Below are 19,823 nucleotides of genomic sequence, written 5' to 3' on the forward strand. Positions count from 1 at the left end.
TTGTACAGAAACCAGTGTTTGCAATCACAGATGCCAAAAGTTTCCTGTCATTCTTGACCAGCTTTGCACACACTGCAACAGGTATTTTGGCCCACTCCACCACAGATCTCTAAATCTGTCAGGTTTGGGGCTATCACTGAAGAGTTTCAGCTTTCCAAATATTTTCTATTTGATTTGGGTCTGGAGGCTGGCTAGACCACTCCATAATCTTGATAAGCTTCTTATGGAGCCACTTAATGGTCATCCTGGCTGTGTGCTTCAGATCATTGTCATGTTGGAAGACCCAGCCACAACCTATCCTCAATGCTCTGAGGGAAGAAATTGTTTCACTACGTCTTTACGGTGCTGTCGTCCTGTCTCCTTGGCAGTAAAGTACCCCCAAATCATGATGCTTCCATCCCCATGTTTCACATAGGGATGGTGTTCTTGGGATACAACTCATCCTTCTTTTCCCTCCAAACATGGCGAGTGGAGTTAAGACAAACATTCTATTTTGGTGTCATCTGACCACATGGCTTTCTCCCATGCCTCCTCTGGATCATCCAGATGTGTCATTGGCAAACTTCAGACGGGCCTGGACATGTGATGACTTGAGCAGAAGAACCTTCCATGTGATGCATGGTTTTAAACCATGACAGTATAGTGGTCTACCAACAGTGACCTTCAAACCTGTGGTTCCAGCTCTCCTCATGTCATTGACCAGCTCCTCCTGTGTAGTTCTGGGCTGATTCCTTACCGTTCTTATCATCAGTGATACCCCACCAGGTGTCTTAACAAGCTCATTCAGTTGCTACTAATTATAATCATAGGTGGAGTAGAGGTGGACTTTAGGCAGAGTAACAGGTCTTTGAGTGCGATAATTCTTGCTGATTATGTTCAAATGCTTATGTGCAATACAAATAAAATTTATATTCATACATACAATATATTTATTCATACAATGTGATTTTATGAAAAGTTTTAAAAGGCTATATCTCAGTGGGGATGCACCTACAATGTGAATTTCCGACCCCTCTACGAGATTATATATATATATATATATATATATATATATATATATATATATATATATATATATATATATATATATATATATAAAATCACGTTTTTTTCTCCCAAGTTTCTGCGAGGTCAGCTGATCGCTCTTCACCTCGTCATGAACCAAAACACAGCCTGCTGTAGAGCTAGCTAGGCAGCTGCAGCCACGAGTTATGACTGCATATGTCAGTTTGTCATTATGTAACCAGGTGAGACATTTCAGGATGTTTGGGGAAATTTGAGAGGGGACCCTTCGCATGTGTGTGGTTGTGTCCAAGCGTGCTGCAGGTTATAGTTTATTATTGCTAACCTGCGTCAGCGGTCGAAGCTAACAGGCTAACTGTCGTAATTAAGCAGGTACCTCTAGGTGACCGGATGTGATAAAGGGATGCTAATATGGAATTTAGATGTTATACATAATGCAGACAACCATATGTTATGGTTATAAGTATACACAATGATTTGTGAAATGTTCTGAATCAAATTACTTATATTTAGAAGGGTCTTGTGTAGCCTCGCTGGTTAGCATTCGGGAACGCTAGCGTAGTCACAACACAGAAAACTACAATCTCCAGTCTTTTCTATATTAAATAGTTTGTATTTGTGAATTGGGCTTGGTTACTGTAGCTGCGTCTTCTCAGTGTAAAACCTCCTGCTACAAGTTTAAATTAGCTTCTGTTTTAGCATCACTTATTTGCATGGCGTGAGCAAAATGTAGCAGGAGGGCCAGAGGCGCTACTCAATGTCCTGATGTGAAACTTCAAATTAATCCCCCAACCTCATGAGTGTGTTCTGAAAAGACAGAATAAATATCTTGAAAGTTTAAATCCAGCTGATTCCTATTTATATAAGCTAGAAGGCTAGAAATTGAGTCATCTGACACGTTTGTGTGTGCACCTGCACCAGTGTGGTGCTGATATGGTTGCCATGGTTACTCAGCATCACCTTGCTGTCCAAATATTGTTCTGCAAAATAGGTCAACCATCCACATATTAGTAAGCAAAATTAGCTCAATGATGTCATGCAATTTGAACACAGCAAATCATTTTCTGACTGGTTTATTATATAATACATGCAACTGACATAAGTAATAACCTCATATTTCACTTGACTGCCTGATTCCTCCTTTGCTCCAAGCAGTGCAACCATTTTTCAAACTTATCCCTGAACAACCAGCAGTTTTCTTTTTGCTGGTTTTATTTTACTGTAACCAGCAGCTTCAAACCCAACAATTATCTGACAAGAGCTGTGTTATTTTGGTGCATGCTCTTGCTTTTATTTCAGGTTCTGTTCTCAATAAGAAATTTTGAGCCTCTGGCAACTGAGCAGAGTGAAAGCTTCAACTGGAGATTAATTATGCCTCATGTGTAAAAATGGGAGGAAGCGGATCCAAAGTCAAAGGCGTCTGGCCTTTCTCAGGCAGCGGAGGCAATTCTGGACATGATGGAAATGAGCAGTCTGTGGCCCGTCTGAAAAGTGCAGCACCATTTGTTTTCACAAGGAGGAGGTAAACAACGGTTAATATGAGAGCTCTTTAGGTGGCCACCCATATTATAGGGACTTCCTAAAAATGACTTGTTTCTGCAGTTCCTTGTATTACGATGAGGACGGCGACCTGGCCCACGAGTTCTACGAGGAGACAGTGGTGACAAAAAATGGCAGGAAGAAGTCCAAGCTGAGGAGGATCCAGAAGAATCTGATTCCTCAGGTTAGCTGTTTCTTCTCACGTGGGACGTTTTGTCATAACCATCTCAACATGAGTTTTTTTTTTTCCCCTTTCTTTTTCAGGGGATCGTGAAGCTCGATCACCCCTGTATTCATGTGGATTTTCCCATCATCCTCTGTGAGGTGTGAGGCTGCACAGGACTGATGGTCTGCAGCCAGAGCAGAGACCCGTTACAGCGGGACCGTGGTCGAGACAGAGCAGATGGTCCTGGAGAAGAAAAGGAACGCTCATACCTTTTAAGCTGTAGTCATGGGGTGCAATGTTTGCAGCATCTCACATTTTGACATTCACTACAGTAGTGCTGGTACACGTGATGTTCCCACTAACCAGCTGGTGTGTGAGCAGTCTACATCACGGATGTGAAAAGGCTTTAATGGATGATATATGTGAGATGTAGAGTTTTTTTACATATGTGGATACTATGTTTGGGTGAAAGAGAGATTATAGGAATACTTGTGTGACATTTAATCTACACACGTTCGGTAACGTCATGTCTGAGTCTGTTGTAGCTACTGGAACTCAGACCTGCACTAGTGAACATGACATTCTGTAAATAACCTCAGAGTTCTTAGTTGGAAATACTTGAATAAATGTTTTACTGAGCAGCGACACGACTCGCCTTTTTATTCCTGCTGTCATCAAGTTGTTGCGTTTGGTTTCTTAAAGCCTTTCCACAGGAGTTATATTGCTGAGCGTGCACTGGGGCTACTTTGTTGTTGTACAAAGTTTCTTCGCTTCAATTATGGCGGTTCATTCCACATACTTTTACATATTTAAACATTCTTCAGCTGACATAGCTAACTAAAACTTACTTAGTGTGTGATTTTTACCAAGCAAACAAATGTCTATGGTACGTGTTTAGTAAGGTTTTGAAGGGCCCACAACTGCAGTGCATACAACATGAAATGGGGTGGACCCTCAAGCACTGATGCTGGCTGTCAATCGTGTTTCCCTGACTACTCCAGATCAGGACCAAAATTTGAGTCAGAAAAAAGACTAAAATGAAAGTGAGAAATCTTTAAAATGAACAAAAAAGTTTTTTTTAAACGTAAAATCTGAAACTGAAATTAAATGAAAATATAAAAATCTAATAAAAAAAACTAAATTAAATTTATTTTCAATTGTTTCTCTTATCTTTTAATGTTCTTTTTTTCAAATAGTTACTGCACCTTTCCACCGGATGCGTAACACATAAGTACTGCTTCACATAGAATCCATTATAATCTTTGGGGGTGATTCAAACTAGCCGCATGCAGAAATTTTCAGGTGCATCTCAATTGCGGCTTCTGGCACTCGTCAATTTCCGCAATTAACACAAGGCTAGACAGGAAATCACATATGGTTTCAGTGTAAAAATTCAGATAACTTTCAAAATAAAAGACTATTTCAGCGACGCAATTTCACATTAATGTCGCGAAACAAGATTTCTGAAAATCTGATCAAACTTGTCTGATTTTAGACAGTTTAAAATCCATTTTTGAACATGCAGTTTTTTACCACTAGATGACAGCAGAGTCCCCATGACTAAAACATGATTTTCTGCATTGATCCTTTAAAAATTCTTTGTTGTTTTAAACGGACATAGAAGCCATTAAACAACACTAGTGAAATTCTGAAGCTGTGATTCATGTTGTTTAACCAGCTGGCAATGCATCAAGCTCTACTGGTAAGGTAAAAAACTAATGTATATAAATACACACCCAAGTGTGTGCACCAAGTTCCCACAATAAATGGGAAGGGCTTCCTTCTCTGCTGTCTGTAATTCTGTGGAATGCGGTTGGGTGAGTTTTTGGGCCAGAGGTCATTCTCTTTGATGTGCTTCCTCTCCGCTGCTCTTTGAAGTCCTGCTGAAAGTTCAGCCTGTATTAAAAAGGATGAACCTCACGAATAGGCTCTGTTCCGATCACTGGCATGTGTTCTTTGATGTATGCAATGCAATTCAATTCAAGTTCAATGTGTCTAAAGAGGGAAAGGTTGTCCATGTGATCATGGATAAGGGAGACAGTGGTCATGAATTATCTGCAGCCCTGAAAAAAACATGCAGCATAAGAAGAGATCATCCATGAGCTTTAAAGTTTTCCAGTAAATCAGCAGCGAGCTCTGCAGCCTGTTTAGGTTCCTTGATTGATAGGACCACCAAATGAATAAATGTGAGAGATGATGTGTTTGCATGTGTCTGTGTGTGTGCAGGTGTGTGTGAGGGTTAGCAGCAGATCCCCTGATGGATTCCAATGAAATTCTCACAGTTGATTTGTTTCTCAGTGGTCAACATAGCTAATCGACATTAGCACACACAACCATGACTGTAAGTCATGGGCATTTATGGATATGAAGAACTATAACTCTTTGGTTACGTTAGAGGTTAAGATTTAGAAAAAAAACATTTTTAGAAACTTTGCTGAGAAAGGCCACTTTTTACTAGAAAAACTGCTGTTATGTATTTTAAAACGAAATATCCAATATGCTTTTCAAATAGTATTTTTTGGACAGCATTTTATATGAATTAGAAAAAAAATGTACCGGCAATTTGCTCTTTAAATGTGCAGAAGTTAGCAAGCAGTGACATTTAATCATTATGGGCATTCTATATGACAGAAAAACCACAACACACCTTTGTTTTGTTTTAGATATTCAAGAATATTTTACTGAATGGCTGGCGTCCGGTGAGTAGAAAATGGCAACTACAGATTTCTGATCGAGTGTCAAAACTACCTTAGCTCCGGACAGGTCGGGAAACTTTTTAATCCAGCAGGTTGGCCATGTTGTAAGTGTCTGCATGGCAGGCAGAGGGTGCTGCTGCAGCCACACTGCAGCACTAAGGTGAAGGAGACTGGCAAGCAGGGTCTGATAAGCATGTCCTGCTTGGACCACGGTATCTCACATGAGATTTTCTTCCAAATCTAGAGTTTTCTGCTGTATGTAGAACAGCTAATGACTGCACACGTCCTTCCAGCATTCACAAAAGGAACGACTTCCAATTCTTTCTGCTTATTTTCAAAAGCCCGCTTGGCACACAACTCCTACGCCTGCCTGACTGTGAACTGTCATCGCAGTAACGACGGCGGCTTGACTTCACATATTTTGCCAAATTGGTGTATACGAAGACTACATCCCTCTTTGGCATTTTAGAAAGGAGAAACACTGAATACCTCCAGCCAGCTGAGAAGGAAATCTGTTTCAATATAACCTTCCTTTCAAAGTGGCTTAGGCATTAGACTGTTTTGTGATTATTTTACTGTAAAATTCTTGCCTATATCACCATTTAATACATGGTTGATTTGTTTGATTAACTTTAAATGTGTGGAACACTGATAAAACATTTAAAAAATATTTTTTCTCATTATAATTGGTCAGTTTTTCATGCAGGCTGAACATGAAAATAGTCTCCTACACCATTTTCCTGCATTCACATTCATGGACTCATGGTGGGGAAGGCTGTTGTTGGTTTTGCATCCAGAAAACAGCAGAGAACGCCTCGGCTAGTAAAAGCTAACCATTAGCATTAGCAACTCTATCACACAGCTGAACTCCTCCAGGCTTGTGTTATTTGTGGAGATAAATCATCAGCGTTGCAGAATTGAGTCAGTGGTAGAGTTGCTTTGCTGTTAGCCAGTCAGAGGCTAGATGTCCAAACATCAGGAAACAAGACTCCAAATCCTGTAATCTGATGCTCAGCGGAGATGTGGCTTACTTCTAGTTCCTGGAAATGGTGCACCAGTGTTTTTTGCCCCCCAACCCTAACCCCCAAATTCCACTACCTCCGCTCCGGTCCGGTCTGCCCCCGCCTTCCGCAGCCGCTCGCTTCCGAACTCAATTTTTACTGGTACCCGCTCTACAACGGCTCCGCTCCGGTGCGGAGACCTGAGGGGGGCAAACAAGCATGCGCGGGATTTTCGAGATCTTGCGATACAGTCCGAGCAATAAACGCGGAAGTTAGATCCAAACACCCGTTGTGTGGAAGAAGCATCGAAATGAACTGTTTAATCTGCCCATCATTTGTGTTGAGAGATCAGCAGTGTTTGGATCAACAAAGTGTGACTACTTTGATAGTAGAAACTGTATTTATGGCTTATTTTTGTGCATTTAAACTTCAGCCGCCATTGATAGTTGTTAAAAGTTGTTAAACCTGTGCATATGAAACAAAAAACGCTTTTTGTTTATCGATTTATTGTGAAAAACGGAAGTCGTGCTTGCTCCTTTTCCTGTTGGGCGGTTGTGATTTCTGTCCATTTACTGCGGAGGTGCTCCGGCGTCCGGCGAAAATAGGATCGATTCTATTTTTGCCGGACGCCGGAACAGAGGGCGGCGCACGGCGCCGCACTGCCGGAGCACGACCGCAGTAGTGGAATTGCTCTGATTGACTACAACGGGACCGATTTTGCTCCGGCGTTCGTGTCGGAGCGGAGCGGAGGTAGTGGAATTTGGGGGTAAGTAGGTCTTACAAGGCATTCATTAAAACAGTGTTCCACACCTTTAAATGTTTGATTTTAACACTGAGCAGTGCACAAAATTAGAATCAACAGTTAGTTAAATGTATAGTTCATAAACTAATTCAGGTTCAGAAATGTTGTGCAACCACTGCTGTTATCAGTGACATTTTAGCATTTGAATAGAGCCTAAAACATCTAGATATCAGCCATGAAAATAGGCCCACAGATCGGCATCAGCAAGAGAAAAACCCACATCGGTCAATCTTAGTTCAAACTGAATTCCCATAAAGGTCAAAACTAAATCTCCCAGGGAAAGTAACCAGGACTGATTCATAAAAGTGTTTGGAAGGCATGATCTGCTTCCAGTTCCCCAGCCATTGTTTTCACTTCCTGACGATCACTCATTCCTGCTGATGCAAAGTTCAGGACGTAGAAGTCAAAGGGAAGCAGAGCCATTCCTCTGCTCCTTTCCTTTCCTCCCTCATCCCTGGCACGGGTCACTTGCACTCTAGATTTTCCTTAACCTCTGAAGAAGAGGGAGAAACTGATGACATGGCGAGGTGAGTCAGCAAAGCTCAGAGGATAAACAGTGGAACGGGCTTTGACACAGGAAAACACCATTATCCTGAGCCAAAGTCGCCCCAGTAATGCTCTCAAAAATCCTTCAGCTCCCATGAATCTGCATGGAAAAGTTCAGAGTCTGTTCTTTTCACGGAAACGGCATTCTATCAATGCAGACAGAAGCACATTTATGCTCGGCCTTTTGACTTCTTCCAGTCAACAAAGATGTGGTTGTTGCTTTAACACTGACCATGTATGGCGTCTTCTCTCCTCTCTTCTCTCCCATATCTGCTGAACTTGGCAACCAGACAGCATGTGGTACTTGGCTACTTCAGTGAGTCATTGCCAGAGGCTGTCATCGCATCGCCTGCAGGCACGGTGACATCTGCATACCAGATGCCTCGTGTGCCAACCGTTTGAAGTGCGCTCTGAGCATTCGTGGAAATTAAACACTAAAATCTTTCACTTAAGTGGCGAGAGAACTGTAAAAGAGACTTGAACGAAACAAAAAACTTGTTTTTCACAGCTGAATGGAGCAAATTGTAAAAAGAAGCTACCACTTCAGTTTTTGAAACAGAAAACATCATCGTCTCAGTTTTCCCATGTGAAAAATCTCTTGTTTCTGTCCACTTTCTAATAGTTTTTACACCTCAGATTCACAGTATCATTGAAGAGCAGCACAGCTTCTACTCTACTGCATTTATCTGCCTAAAGAAATTGCTTGTAGTCTGTGATTTCCATCTGTGATTTCACTAAAAATGGATTGTTAGGATCAATATCTGACCAGCTCAGTGGCCTAGCGGTATGAGTGTCCGCTCTGAGACTGGGAAATTGTAGGTTCAAATCCAAGGTCGGGTCATACCAAAGACTTTAAAAAAGGGACCCAATGCCTCCCCGCTTGACACTCAGCATTAGAGGCTTTGATTGGAGGGGGTTAAACTACCAAATCTGCAGCTCAATGCTCCCCATAGGGATGGGTCAAATGCAGAGAACACATTTCACGGCACATCAGTGTGTGACAACTAATGGGAGGTATTTGTGTCACCTGCTTGCCTTTAAAGACAGATTTTCTAAACCATATTCATGTTGTGTTTAGAAATAATGAAGTTGCAGCTGTTTTAGTCACATCTGTAAAATAAGACTATGTGAAATCTTGTGATGTTGCAAGAGGTTGCAGGATATTTAATATTCTGAGCTGAGATTACTTTAAAGTGTTCCTGAAAGCTTAATTAAAATCTGTCCAGGGGTTCATTAGATATGTTGCTTATGCTACACACGCACACACATACACACACACAGACACACACACACACACACACACACACACACACACACACACACACACACACACACACACACACACACACACACACACACACACACGTCTTGTAAAGTGGTTAGATGTTTTGAATTGCAAAGCGACTACACTGATATTGAAGCAATGAAAGCTGCTTCACCACATCCCAGAGAGATGCTGCGGAGCACATGTTCAGCAGTCCTGCTTTCTGCACATTTATCTTTGAGCTTTAATTGTTTGTGGTGAGGTAAAGGCTTTGGAAACCAATCAACTGTGTGTGTAGCAATGAGGATCACACAATCTGTCTGACCAATTAAATTGTAGGTTTTCATTTATTAGAAGATATGTGCAAAAACATTTAAGATGAACACGTTTATATTATAGCATTTTGGTTCCAAAAATTCATGGAAAGTTTTAATATTTCTTTGGAAAGTCTTGTTTGGACTTTGGCAGTTTTATTTTTCTTTGCCAGTCCAGAATTTGTATCTCACACATATTTTTTTATTTTGAAGAATGAATGCAAGTAAAATATAAATGAAACTTGGCACACTTAAACTTGGTTTCTTCCCCATAGTGCAAAAAAATTATTTTGGATATCAAAGGCTTTTGTTGTATTTGCCCATTTTTAAATCCATATGCTGTCTCGGTCTGGGACAAGAACTGGGCAGAAAAAGCGGTATTCATTGTTGGGTCTAAAAGTTTGGAAAAAGCAGCCAAAGTCCAGAGACTTTGAAAACCTTTCACAAAGAACTATTAACAATATCACTGAAAAATGCTACCATTTATAAATAATACACGGCATTACTTAAAATGCATCAGTTTAATAGTTCGGATATTATTTATAATTTCCACCTGACAGAATAGGTCCAACTGTCCACAGTGTCTGGTTTCTCCAGCTGGTCTTTTTGGACGGATCCATTCCGGTAAGAAACGTGGGGGTGTTACCTTAAACCTAAAAAGACTTAAACATAAGTAAGCCACGTCTCAGCTTTTTAAAGTTTAAGACTTTTTAAACTTGTGTTTTTAAACACATTCGACTTGCTGAGGGAGAGTTCACGATATCCGGTTGGATTCGTCTACCCTCTGCTGAAATGGAACATCCCGAAAAGCGTTCCAGGCTTTGGCGTGAACAAACCGCGGCGCCGCGGGGGGTAAGTTCACTTCTCCCCGCTGTGGTGACCGTGGGAAGACCGGGAGCTCAGCGGACACGGTACAATACCGTTACTCATGACTTTGGAAGCTCGTCTCACCGCAGCTGAGGAGAACAGTTTTGATAAAACACTAAAAGGCGCCTCAAGTTGCTGCTGCTTTATTATTCTTTTGTCGGGAATGCTTCAGTCTGCTGATAAAGGTAGGTTCATCCATCGGAACTCAAACTGGAAGCGCTAAAGCGCGTCTTTACTCCAAGATGTGTTAATTTCGCTAAAATTAAATCGCGAAATGTTAATTATTCATATCCAGTGTTTGAAACCTGTTAGATAACCTTTGTTAACTATGTTGAGAGAATAAAACAGATAAGGTGCACCTGATTTTGTTTACATTTTAAATGATTTAACAAAGATTATTACAAATCTTTAAAAGAATCAAAAGAAAAAAAATCCAAAAACTTTTGAGCTCACTTAAATGTGTCTAAATAAATCTTTCAATAAGTTATTCATCTTCAGAGGATTTTTTTGAGAGTCCTACTTAGTTATTATAGAGGTAATAATTATCTTAATTTCTGTTTCCTGTTTTAGAGCAGAAAGGGACAGTCTTTTCTGTCAGTCCACATCAGAAGACATGTCTTATTGGACCCTGTCCGGCTGGAGGGTCCTGCTCCTGTTCACTCTGCTGTGGGACTGCTCCTGTGCCTCGGGTGTGAATCCCACGAGATGGCCTCTGTTCTCCCAAAAACCTCTGCTCCTGGCCTGGAATGTCCCGACTCAGGAATGTGGCCCATGGCATGGCGTATCTTTTCAGCTGGACCAGTTCCAGATTGTGGCCACTCCGAATGAGGCTTTTGTCAAGCAGAATTTGACCATGTTCTACAAAGACCGCCTGGGTCTTTATCCTTACTTTGAGCCAGATGAAACCCCGGTCCACGGGGGGCTGCCTCAGATCGCCAGCCTCACAAAGCATCTTAATCAAATGCAGCAAAGCATTGAGAAGTACATACCCAACGCAGAGGCGGCTGGTTTAGCTGTAATCGACTGGGAGGAGTGGCGTCCCCTCTGGATACGTAACTGGGGACCCAAGTCTGTCTATCGCAGACATTCTGCTGAGTTGATGCGTCAGAAGAATCCAACCTGGACAGACGAACAAGTGTCCAAAATGGCTCAGCAGGAGTTTGAGTTGTCTGCCAAGAAGTTCATGCTTGACACGATCAGACACGCCAAACACCTCAGGCCCAACCAGCTCTGGGGCTTTTACCTGTTCCCCGACTGCTACAACCACGACTACCAGCGCTCCCTGGTGAGCTACACGGGCCGGTGTCCTGATGCCGAGGTGGCCCGGAACGAGCAGCTGAAGTGGTTGTGGACAGAAAGCACAGCCCTCTTTCCCTCCATCTATCTGGGAACCGTGTTGCGTTCCTCAGCTTCTGGAAAGCGGTTTGTGCGGAACCGCGTGAAGGAAGGGATGCGCCTCGCCTCATCAGGCGGAGGGTTGGCACGTCCTGTCTTTGTCTACACCCGACCCACCTACACCGACTCTCTGGAGCAGCTCACAGAGGTGACGCTTGGCTACTTCCTGTGACACATTTGGTTCCTTTTCGCTGCAACTTTAGTTTTTGTCTGAATTTTGAATCACAGCATCAACAGTTTTATTCATCTCCTCTTTGCTGTGATGGCTGTTTGGGAGCTGCTTAGTTTTCCTTATCAGCACCTAGCGTTCCCTTCCTGTTCTGGTAGCTGTCAGGATCTCTAACCACCACCCATCATTTATGTAGGGTGGGCAGGATGGGTGTTGGGCAAGCTGTGATCGAGCTAATAATCAGACATCAGGGGGAACAAACAGCTAAGAGGGGGTGTTTGACCCTGTTTTACAGTCTATTTTCCTTCTGTTTTTAGCTGTAAATGTAACAACAGGAATTATCTTTTCCAGACGGACCTCGTGTCCACCATCGGAGAGAGCGTTGCTCTGGGAGCAGCTGGGATCATCCTGTGGGGAGACGCGACATACAACAAAGTAACTCCCACACATTCTGCTTTACCACAGATATTACACACCAGGAGTTTTGACATTCTGCTCTTTAGTGTCACATGTTCAGGCATTTGAGTCTTCAGTTCACTTCAAACTGTAGATCGCTTGTTTTCTCCAGTCAAAAACAGAAGAAGTCTGTCTCAGGAACATTTTAGGTCTCATTTAACAAAGCAGATACACTCAAAAATAGGTGTCATGTGTGTTTTTCTGCAGGACTTGACAGTTTCTTCCTAGCTTATTGTCCTAGACTTTTTTAGTTTGTCACGTTTTGGTCATAAGTTGTGCTGTTAACTGAAATGTCTGCGTGAGAATAGTTTAAAAACATACATCTCTATATGTTCTCATTCGGCACTAAAGAGACTTTTAAGTCAAGTCCAGGGATTCGTCTGTTTCCTGTGCGGTGTGTGGGGCGGAACCGTGATGCAGATAATGAGTCATGAGCCGCGGAACAACTAGAACATTGGTTTAAATTCAGGGTTTTTTCACCCGAAAGGGAAGAATTGGCGAATTTCAAATGTTTTTAGCAAACAGTAATGTTGATTAGTAAAATTAGCCATTATTCCTGATGAAATAATGGCTGTTTGTTAGATAAGTAGACCAAAAACCTGTTGCATGTTGTTTTCTCTATACAGGATTTTTTTTAATTGCACCAATTTTGTTTTGAACAAAATACAAAAACTAACTTTTCAGCAGAGATTTGTCAGCTTGGTTATACTTCTAAATATTGTAGGGTTTGAGAAATTTAGTGCTTTAAGAGCTCAATATATATTACCTCTACTTATGACCAGTGATGGGAATAACGCCGATTAAAATAACGGCGTTCTTTTTTTTGGGTAACGGAATAATCTAATTAATTACTTTTCCCACTGTTGCAATGCCGTTACCGTTACTGGGGCTGGAAGGTTGTGCGTTACTATGTGCTTGTCGAACGTTGAGCAACAGTGTGAGGCTTACTGACCGCCACACTTCAGCTGCAGCCAGGGAGAGAGAGGAGTCGGTAACGCACTTACAAACACGATGATGATTGGCCGGGTGGGCGGAGACCCTCAGTGTTCTCACCGTCACTGCCTGCTGTAGACACAACAGAGCAGTGATGGGAATAACGCCGTTTAAAATAACCGCGTTACTAAAAAAAATTTTTTTTTCAGCAACAAGCAAACTAATTAATTACAGTCTTCTTTTATCAAAACGTTGTTTCTGTTACTGATAAGGAAATGCGTGCGTTAAGCAGCGCGGTGTGTTGAAGCTGTCATCAGCTGATCAGGAGCTAAAGAGGCAGATGTTTTCATCCAAGCGCATCACGGCCCGTGAAGAACAAGGAAGACGTGATGAATGCTCTACGGCTGCAGGGGTGGATCTGCAGCCGGCCCGTGCCCTTCTTAGCGTGACAGCGGGACGTCCCGAAGGTCCGCTCACCTGTTCACCGCTCAGACGTCCTGATCTTCTATCTTCCTAGATCATCCGGCTGTAACCTGTTTCTGATCATGTCTTTAGTCCCGCTGTAACGCTGATGCATCAGTCTCAGACGGCATGGAGCTCAGGTGTTATTAGAACTACCTGTGTGTGTTTACCACCCAGCTTCAGCTCTTCTGTGGTTGGGTCTGACCCACGTTAGTAAATATAAGTCCTCCATCAGGCTTGTGCCTCTTCTAGTGTCATTTTAAAGGATTTTATTTATTTATTTAACCATTACTAGATTACCAGCAACAGAAATGCTGCTAAAAACACACAATTATGTGAAGCTGGAAAAATTAAAACACTGTGCAAAATTACATTTATTTCTGTAATTTAACTAGACTGAGAGACCATTTAAAGGCTCGGGAACCTTTACAGGTGTTTCTATTTGAAATAAAAAATTTTAGCTGATTGGGGTCTTGTTAAATATCACACAGTGACCTTAGTCTAGATTAGTGTAATGTTCCTGTTAGTAGTTCCTCCTGTTAAGTGCTTATTTATTTAAATTATGCAGGTTTATAAAAACATTTTGACATACATTTTATTATGTTCCAGTCATTACTCATTTATATTTCACTATTGTAGTAATGTATAGTAAATTAACTAAGTTCAATTAAGAGGGGAACCCATTTTTCTTGCATTCTTCAATGAAAAAAGTAACTAAGTAGTTATTTTTCTTGATATCTAGGGCTGCCATGAGTTAGTAACTGAGTTACTTTTTTGACAAAGTAATTAGTAACTATAATTACTTTTTAAAAGTAACGTTCCCAACACTGCTTATGACCAATAACATAGCATTCATTTCAAACTTCAACCATTGAGCACAGATTAATGAAAACATTTCATTATACTATAATTATTGTAAGTTACAATAAACAAATGTTTATTTAATGATTATCTAGCTTATAAGTTTTAGAAGTGGGGTGTGGGGGGTTAGATTATTGATTTTGTGTGTGTGCACAAGCATCTATAAGTCTGAAAATGTGTCCTTCATTAAACATTTTATCATTTCAATGTCTCCAAAATGTACTTGTGCCATTTCCAAAGTTTGCTTAAATTTACGCACATTTTTTAACAGTTTTTCTTTATAATCACAATGTTTGCATGTAAAGTCACTTACTCAGTTTTCAGACCCCATTTTGTGCATAAGAATGCATTATAAATGAGGCCTCTGCTCATTCAGTGGGGTCAACCCGTCCTTTTATTATAGGGCTTTATTAGTTGGGCCTTGTTTGACCATTTATTGAGGCTCCTGGGTCATTTAGACTATTAATTAGCAAAACTTTTGTAACTTAGTTATAATTCAATGTCAAAAAATGTATATCATTGACCCAAGTGCTTTATAATTAAATTTAACAAGTTAAAAGGAAAATCATAAGATCAAACATAAAATACAGAAATATAAAAACAACAATTAAACATGCATAAAAATAGAAAATACACATTTTTGCTCTAGGGGCTGCGCAGTGGCGCAGTGGTTAGAGCTGTTGCCTTGCAGCGAGAAGGTCCCGGGCTCCCTTCCCGGGCTGGGATCTTTCTGCATGGAGTTTGCATGTTCTCCCTGTGCATGCGTGGGTTCTCTCCGGCTTCCTCCCCCAGTCCAAAAACATGACTGTTAGGTTAACTGGTCTGTCTAAATTGTCCTTAGGTGTGAGTGTGTGTGTTTGCCCTGTGTGTCTCTGTGTTGCCCTGTGATGGACTGGCTCTCTGTCCAGGGTGTACCCCGCCTGATTGCCCATTGACCGCTGGAGATAGGTACCAGCGCCCCCCCCCCGCGCGACCCTACGTGGCCAAAGCGGGTTCATAAAATGGATGGATGGACATTTTTGCTCTGCTTTAATTAAACATTAATAAAAAATGAGTCTTAATCAGAGACTTTAAAGTATCTACTGTCTGTTCAGTGAATACACGAGGATGTAAATCATTCCACACATCTGAGGTTAGCACTGAAAAAGCCTTCACCCTTAGCTTCAATCTGGACCTCCATCTAAGAGAAGTTGTCTGGTGGACCAATGATCTGATGCTGGTGTTTGGATGTGAAGGAGATTAGATACCATGAAGAGACAAAGGCTGCCAGACTATTTTTACATCTATAAAAATGTGCCATAAAATCTTAAAATCCATGTAAAACAGACAGGAATCTAATGACTAGTAACTTGTTCACACGTTTGTGCACTAGTCAAAAGAGACTCGATGATCACGGATCTCAACCAACACAAAAACATTATTATTACACAGTATTTGGAATTTGATAAAAGTGTGAATAACTTTTTCCTGATCTTTCGGAGAGAAATGTAGCTTCACTTTAATGAGTTATGCTGGAAAAACACAAATTAATTTCAGCAATAATCTGTTTATTCAGCTTCAGAGACTAGCTCAGCCAGATCTCTGACATCATGTCTGCTATATTACATTGTTTCATTAAATTCAATTTCTAATCTGAATTACTTGAAAAATCTGATTCTGGAAGCAAAAAAATATAATTAGTGTTTATCCGTGGTGTGTTCACACAAATGTAAAAATGGGATTTCTGAGTTGTTGATCACAGATTAAAGTAAACCAGTCATTCTGAATAGAGCAGATTCTAGTCATTAGGTGTTTTTTTTTAATTTTTTTAACTCATTCACTGCCAGCGTTTTTGAGCACCTAAAAAATGAAATTGACAATTTGAGTCATCGATTGTGAATGAGTTAAATGCATATTTATTTTTGTAAATGCACAATTATAACAAAAAACAAACAAATCTTTCACTTGATGAATTTTGCATTAGTCAGAATAATAGTTAGCCTAGAAATCTGAACACAGTAGCAGTAGTAAGATGATTTTGCTCTGCATATCAGTCTAGCCACACTTCACTGGAACCTCTGCAGCCTGACCAGTCTGGTGACAAGCTAATCACAGTTACAGTTTAATCTATTGGTATGGTGGGCCAATCACAGCGCTCTATCGGTATGGTGGGCCAATCACAGTGCTCTATTGGTATGGTGGGCCAATCACAGCACTCTATTGGTTTGGTGGGCCAATCATAGCGCTCTATTGGTTTGGTGGGCCAATCATAGCGCTCTATCGGTTTGGTGGGCCAATCACAGCGCTCTATCGGTTTGGTGGGCCAATCACAGCGCTCTATCGGTTTGGTGGGCCAATCACAGTGCTCTATCGGTTTGGTGGGCGGGATGATGCGATGGAGTGGAACAACCAAGGTGGCGCCAGCTTGTTTGAAACAGCTTTGGTGTCAACTTTAGACTATTTAAATTTGTGCTTTTCTGTGAGTCAAGAGCAGATAGAGGTACTTAGTTTGTTTAGAAAAGGGATCTATTTATGTTTTCTTCAATGTGTATGACGGACTGTCCTGTTGACTGATATCTGTGGCGGTGAGAATGTCACGTTGTCCGTTGCCCAATAGCATGCGGAGACAGTTTGAAAGACAACTGTAGACTCCACCCCAAGACTGAGCTCTCTAGTGATCGTAGCCAGACTATATATTAACACATATGGGATGGCTTGCCAGGCTAAATAGTAGTGACGGATTGAAAAAAATGTTTTAATAATTTATTGAGCCTGATGTTTTATTAAAGTGAAAGATCTAACGAAACAAGCCAGACTGGAAACACGGTGGTTGGTAATGTTAGATCTCAGCAAAGTAACACTTAAAAAAAACATGTTTTTTCTCCTCCAGACCACCTGCTCCGACCTGAATGTTTATCTTCGGAGCACACTGAGTCAGTACCTCCTCAACGTCTCCACGGCAGCAGAGCTATGCAGCCAGACCTTGTGTGGCTCTCACGGCCGCTGTTTGCGCAGAAATCCAGACAGTGAAGTTTACTTACACCTCAACTCCATCACCCACGACTTTAAGAGGCAAGGCGACAAGCTGACGGTTGTCGGAGAGCTTGGAGAAGAAGACCGAGTGCGTTTTCAGACGGACTTTCAGTGCCAGTGCTACAGCGGCTTTCTGGGTGAACTCTGTGACGAGAAGGACCCTCTGCACCAAAGAGGGGCGGCTGCTCGGTCCGACGCCTCACAGCTGTGGTGTGCTGTCTTACTCACTGTCTTTGTGCTAAACTATTAAAAACACCACATAACAGCAAAAATGTCAAAACACAAGATGAGGAAAATTTGTAATTTATGGAAAGGGAGTTATTTTTTTCTAATTTCTAAAATTGAAAAAGGAAAGGGTGAAAGTTTATTATAAAACTGGAAAGTGATATTTGTTTATACTTGTTTTTAAACAACAGAGAGCTCGCTGGAAATGACACTGTTTACATTTGGCTCTCAGTTTACCCCTCGGTCTTTTTTCCAAAGCGTCAGATTCCACATTTTCCCTCAGAGACGATGCACTTAAATCAACTTAGAGCACATTATATCTGAAGTGCCTGATTTGTGTTTTTCTTGTCTGGTGGTTTTTATGGAAAAAAACTGCAGTATTACTATTTATTTGAATGTAAGTTTATATGTTCTTACGTGTTTTAAATCTTGACTACTACAACAGCCTCATGTTTCAACAGGTAGAAGCACAATTTAATATAAAACAACACATTTTCTGTGTGAAACTAACTTTGAATACATGCTTATTATAAATAAACACACTTCTCTGAGCTTGTGTGTTTTGATCAGCAATTATCTTGCTATTTGGGGTAAATATAGGTGAGCTTTTGTTGTTCTCGAATAAGTAAAAGTCCAGTTTTAGGGGGAAACATCTGTGACTCATGTTTAATTGGGGACTCGGGGCCTGCTGTGCTGGAGGAGGCCCTACAGCAGCAGCTTTTTACCCCCTTCCCATGTAATTACAGGGTGTTGTTAGCTAAGAGTTATTTTTTGCTGCTGTAATGAGTCGAGCAAAGCTTACATACAAATTTGGACGTGGAAGAGTTCATTTTGGCTTCTCTTGATGGTCACTTGCAGGAGAATGTTTCTGCCTGTCCAAATCTTTTCACAAAACCTTTATGTTCAGATGTGTTTACATGTTTGCATTAAAGCTATATTGGAGAAAAGATTAACTCCATTTATATACAAGTGTACCAAGTAGCTGGAGAGTCATTATTTATGTAATTATCAAAATCATGGATTAGACTTAAGAAATTTCCAGCTTCTCCCTCCTGACCTAAAGTGGAATTACATCTGTCGTAAACAACCCTGTCACAGCCAGCTGCATCTATCGCCAACAATGAGCTAACGCTAGCATGAGTCAACTGATACTAAATAAGCCACAAAGTAAAAAGATTCACACTGTCGGACGAAAAAATATTATTTACCGAACCAAAAGCAACAAGGCTAGATCATCATCTCACTGTGGCTTCATAGTAGGGCTGGACGATAATTCAATAGTTCAATATATCTATCAATAAGACATGAGGTGCGATAGCTAAAAAACTGGTCGATAACACTTCGATAACAAAGTTTCCTTTTTTCATTATAACCTATCAGGTAGCAGCATACTAGACTCACTACTTACTCCTAACCAATCAAAACCACAGACTTGGCACGCTACGTCACCTGGCCCTCCCCACTCAAACCAAAAGAGGGCGAGAGGCAGCCGCAGCAAGATATCTAGGGCTGCCATGATTATTCGACCTGTCACGACAACGCCAACAAATAAAATAGACCTATTTTATAAACAATTTTTTAAATCTCACCTGCTGCAGAACGTTCGGCTTTTGCTTCCTGCCTCTCTACTCAGCCACCGCTTTAGCTCCGAGGCGCATGCGCAGTGGTGGCCATCCAGCTCAGCCTTCATCATCGAAGAAAATGTCGAGTCGCAACATATCTGAAAAGTTTGGGAGCATTATACTAATTCAAAAGAAAGCCACGTAGTGCAAACTCTGCAAAGCGAAACTCTCCTTTCACAGGAGCACATCGGCGATGCACGAGCATCTTAAGAGGAAGAACAGAGTCGCCTCGGTAAGTTTACCTCTTGTTAGCTGCTAACATCAACAGAGTTACTTGTATTTATAGCTGCAGCAACACCAGTAGAGATGGTGATGATGTTTCCTTTAGAACACGTTTGTGTGTCACGTATTTTTGCTATAATTACAAACGCTAATGATTTATCTCATCCCGCTTCGTTACAGTGGAGTTTACAGACATATATATGACAACAACCATCTACCAGGCTGGTCCCACTTCACCACCATGATGG

At 41.2% G+C, this 19,823-nt stretch overlaps 2 protein-coding genes across 2 annotated transcripts; both read left to right on the forward strand.

Moving 5' to 3' along the window:
* Positions 1–1,127: 1,127 nt before the first annotated feature.
* On the forward strand, positions 1,128–3,373 carry tusc2a (tumor suppressor 2, mitochondrial calcium regulator a). Its single transcript, XM_015958980.3, has 4 exons — positions 1,128–1,247; positions 2,323–2,545; positions 2,626–2,746; positions 2,827–3,373. The coding sequence occupies exons 2-4, from the start codon at positions 2,412–2,414 to the stop codon at positions 2,890–2,892; spliced, it is 321 nt and encodes a 106-aa protein (XP_015814466.1). The 5' UTR covers positions 1,128–1,247; positions 2,323–2,411; the 3' UTR covers positions 2,893–3,373.
* A 6,819-nt stretch (positions 3,374–10,192) lies between these two features.
* On the forward strand, positions 10,193–18,282 carry hyal2a (hyaluronidase 2a). Its single transcript, XM_015958979.3, has 4 exons — positions 10,193–10,403; positions 10,789–11,761; positions 12,134–12,217; positions 17,364–18,282. Exons 2-4 carry the CDS (start codon positions 10,832–10,834, stop codon positions 17,754–17,756), a joined length of 1,407 nt encoding a protein of 468 aa, XP_015814465.1. The 5' UTR covers positions 10,193–10,403; positions 10,789–10,831; the 3' UTR covers positions 17,757–18,282.
* The last annotated feature ends 1,541 nt before the right edge of the window (positions 18,283–19,823 follow it).

This window comes from Nothobranchius furzeri, chromosome 3 (assembly GCF_043380555.1).
Source record: "Nothobranchius furzeri strain GRZ-AD chromosome 3, NfurGRZ-RIMD1, whole genome shotgun sequence".
Taxonomy (NCBI): domain Eukaryota; kingdom Metazoa; phylum Chordata; class Actinopteri; order Cyprinodontiformes; family Nothobranchiidae; genus Nothobranchius; species Nothobranchius furzeri.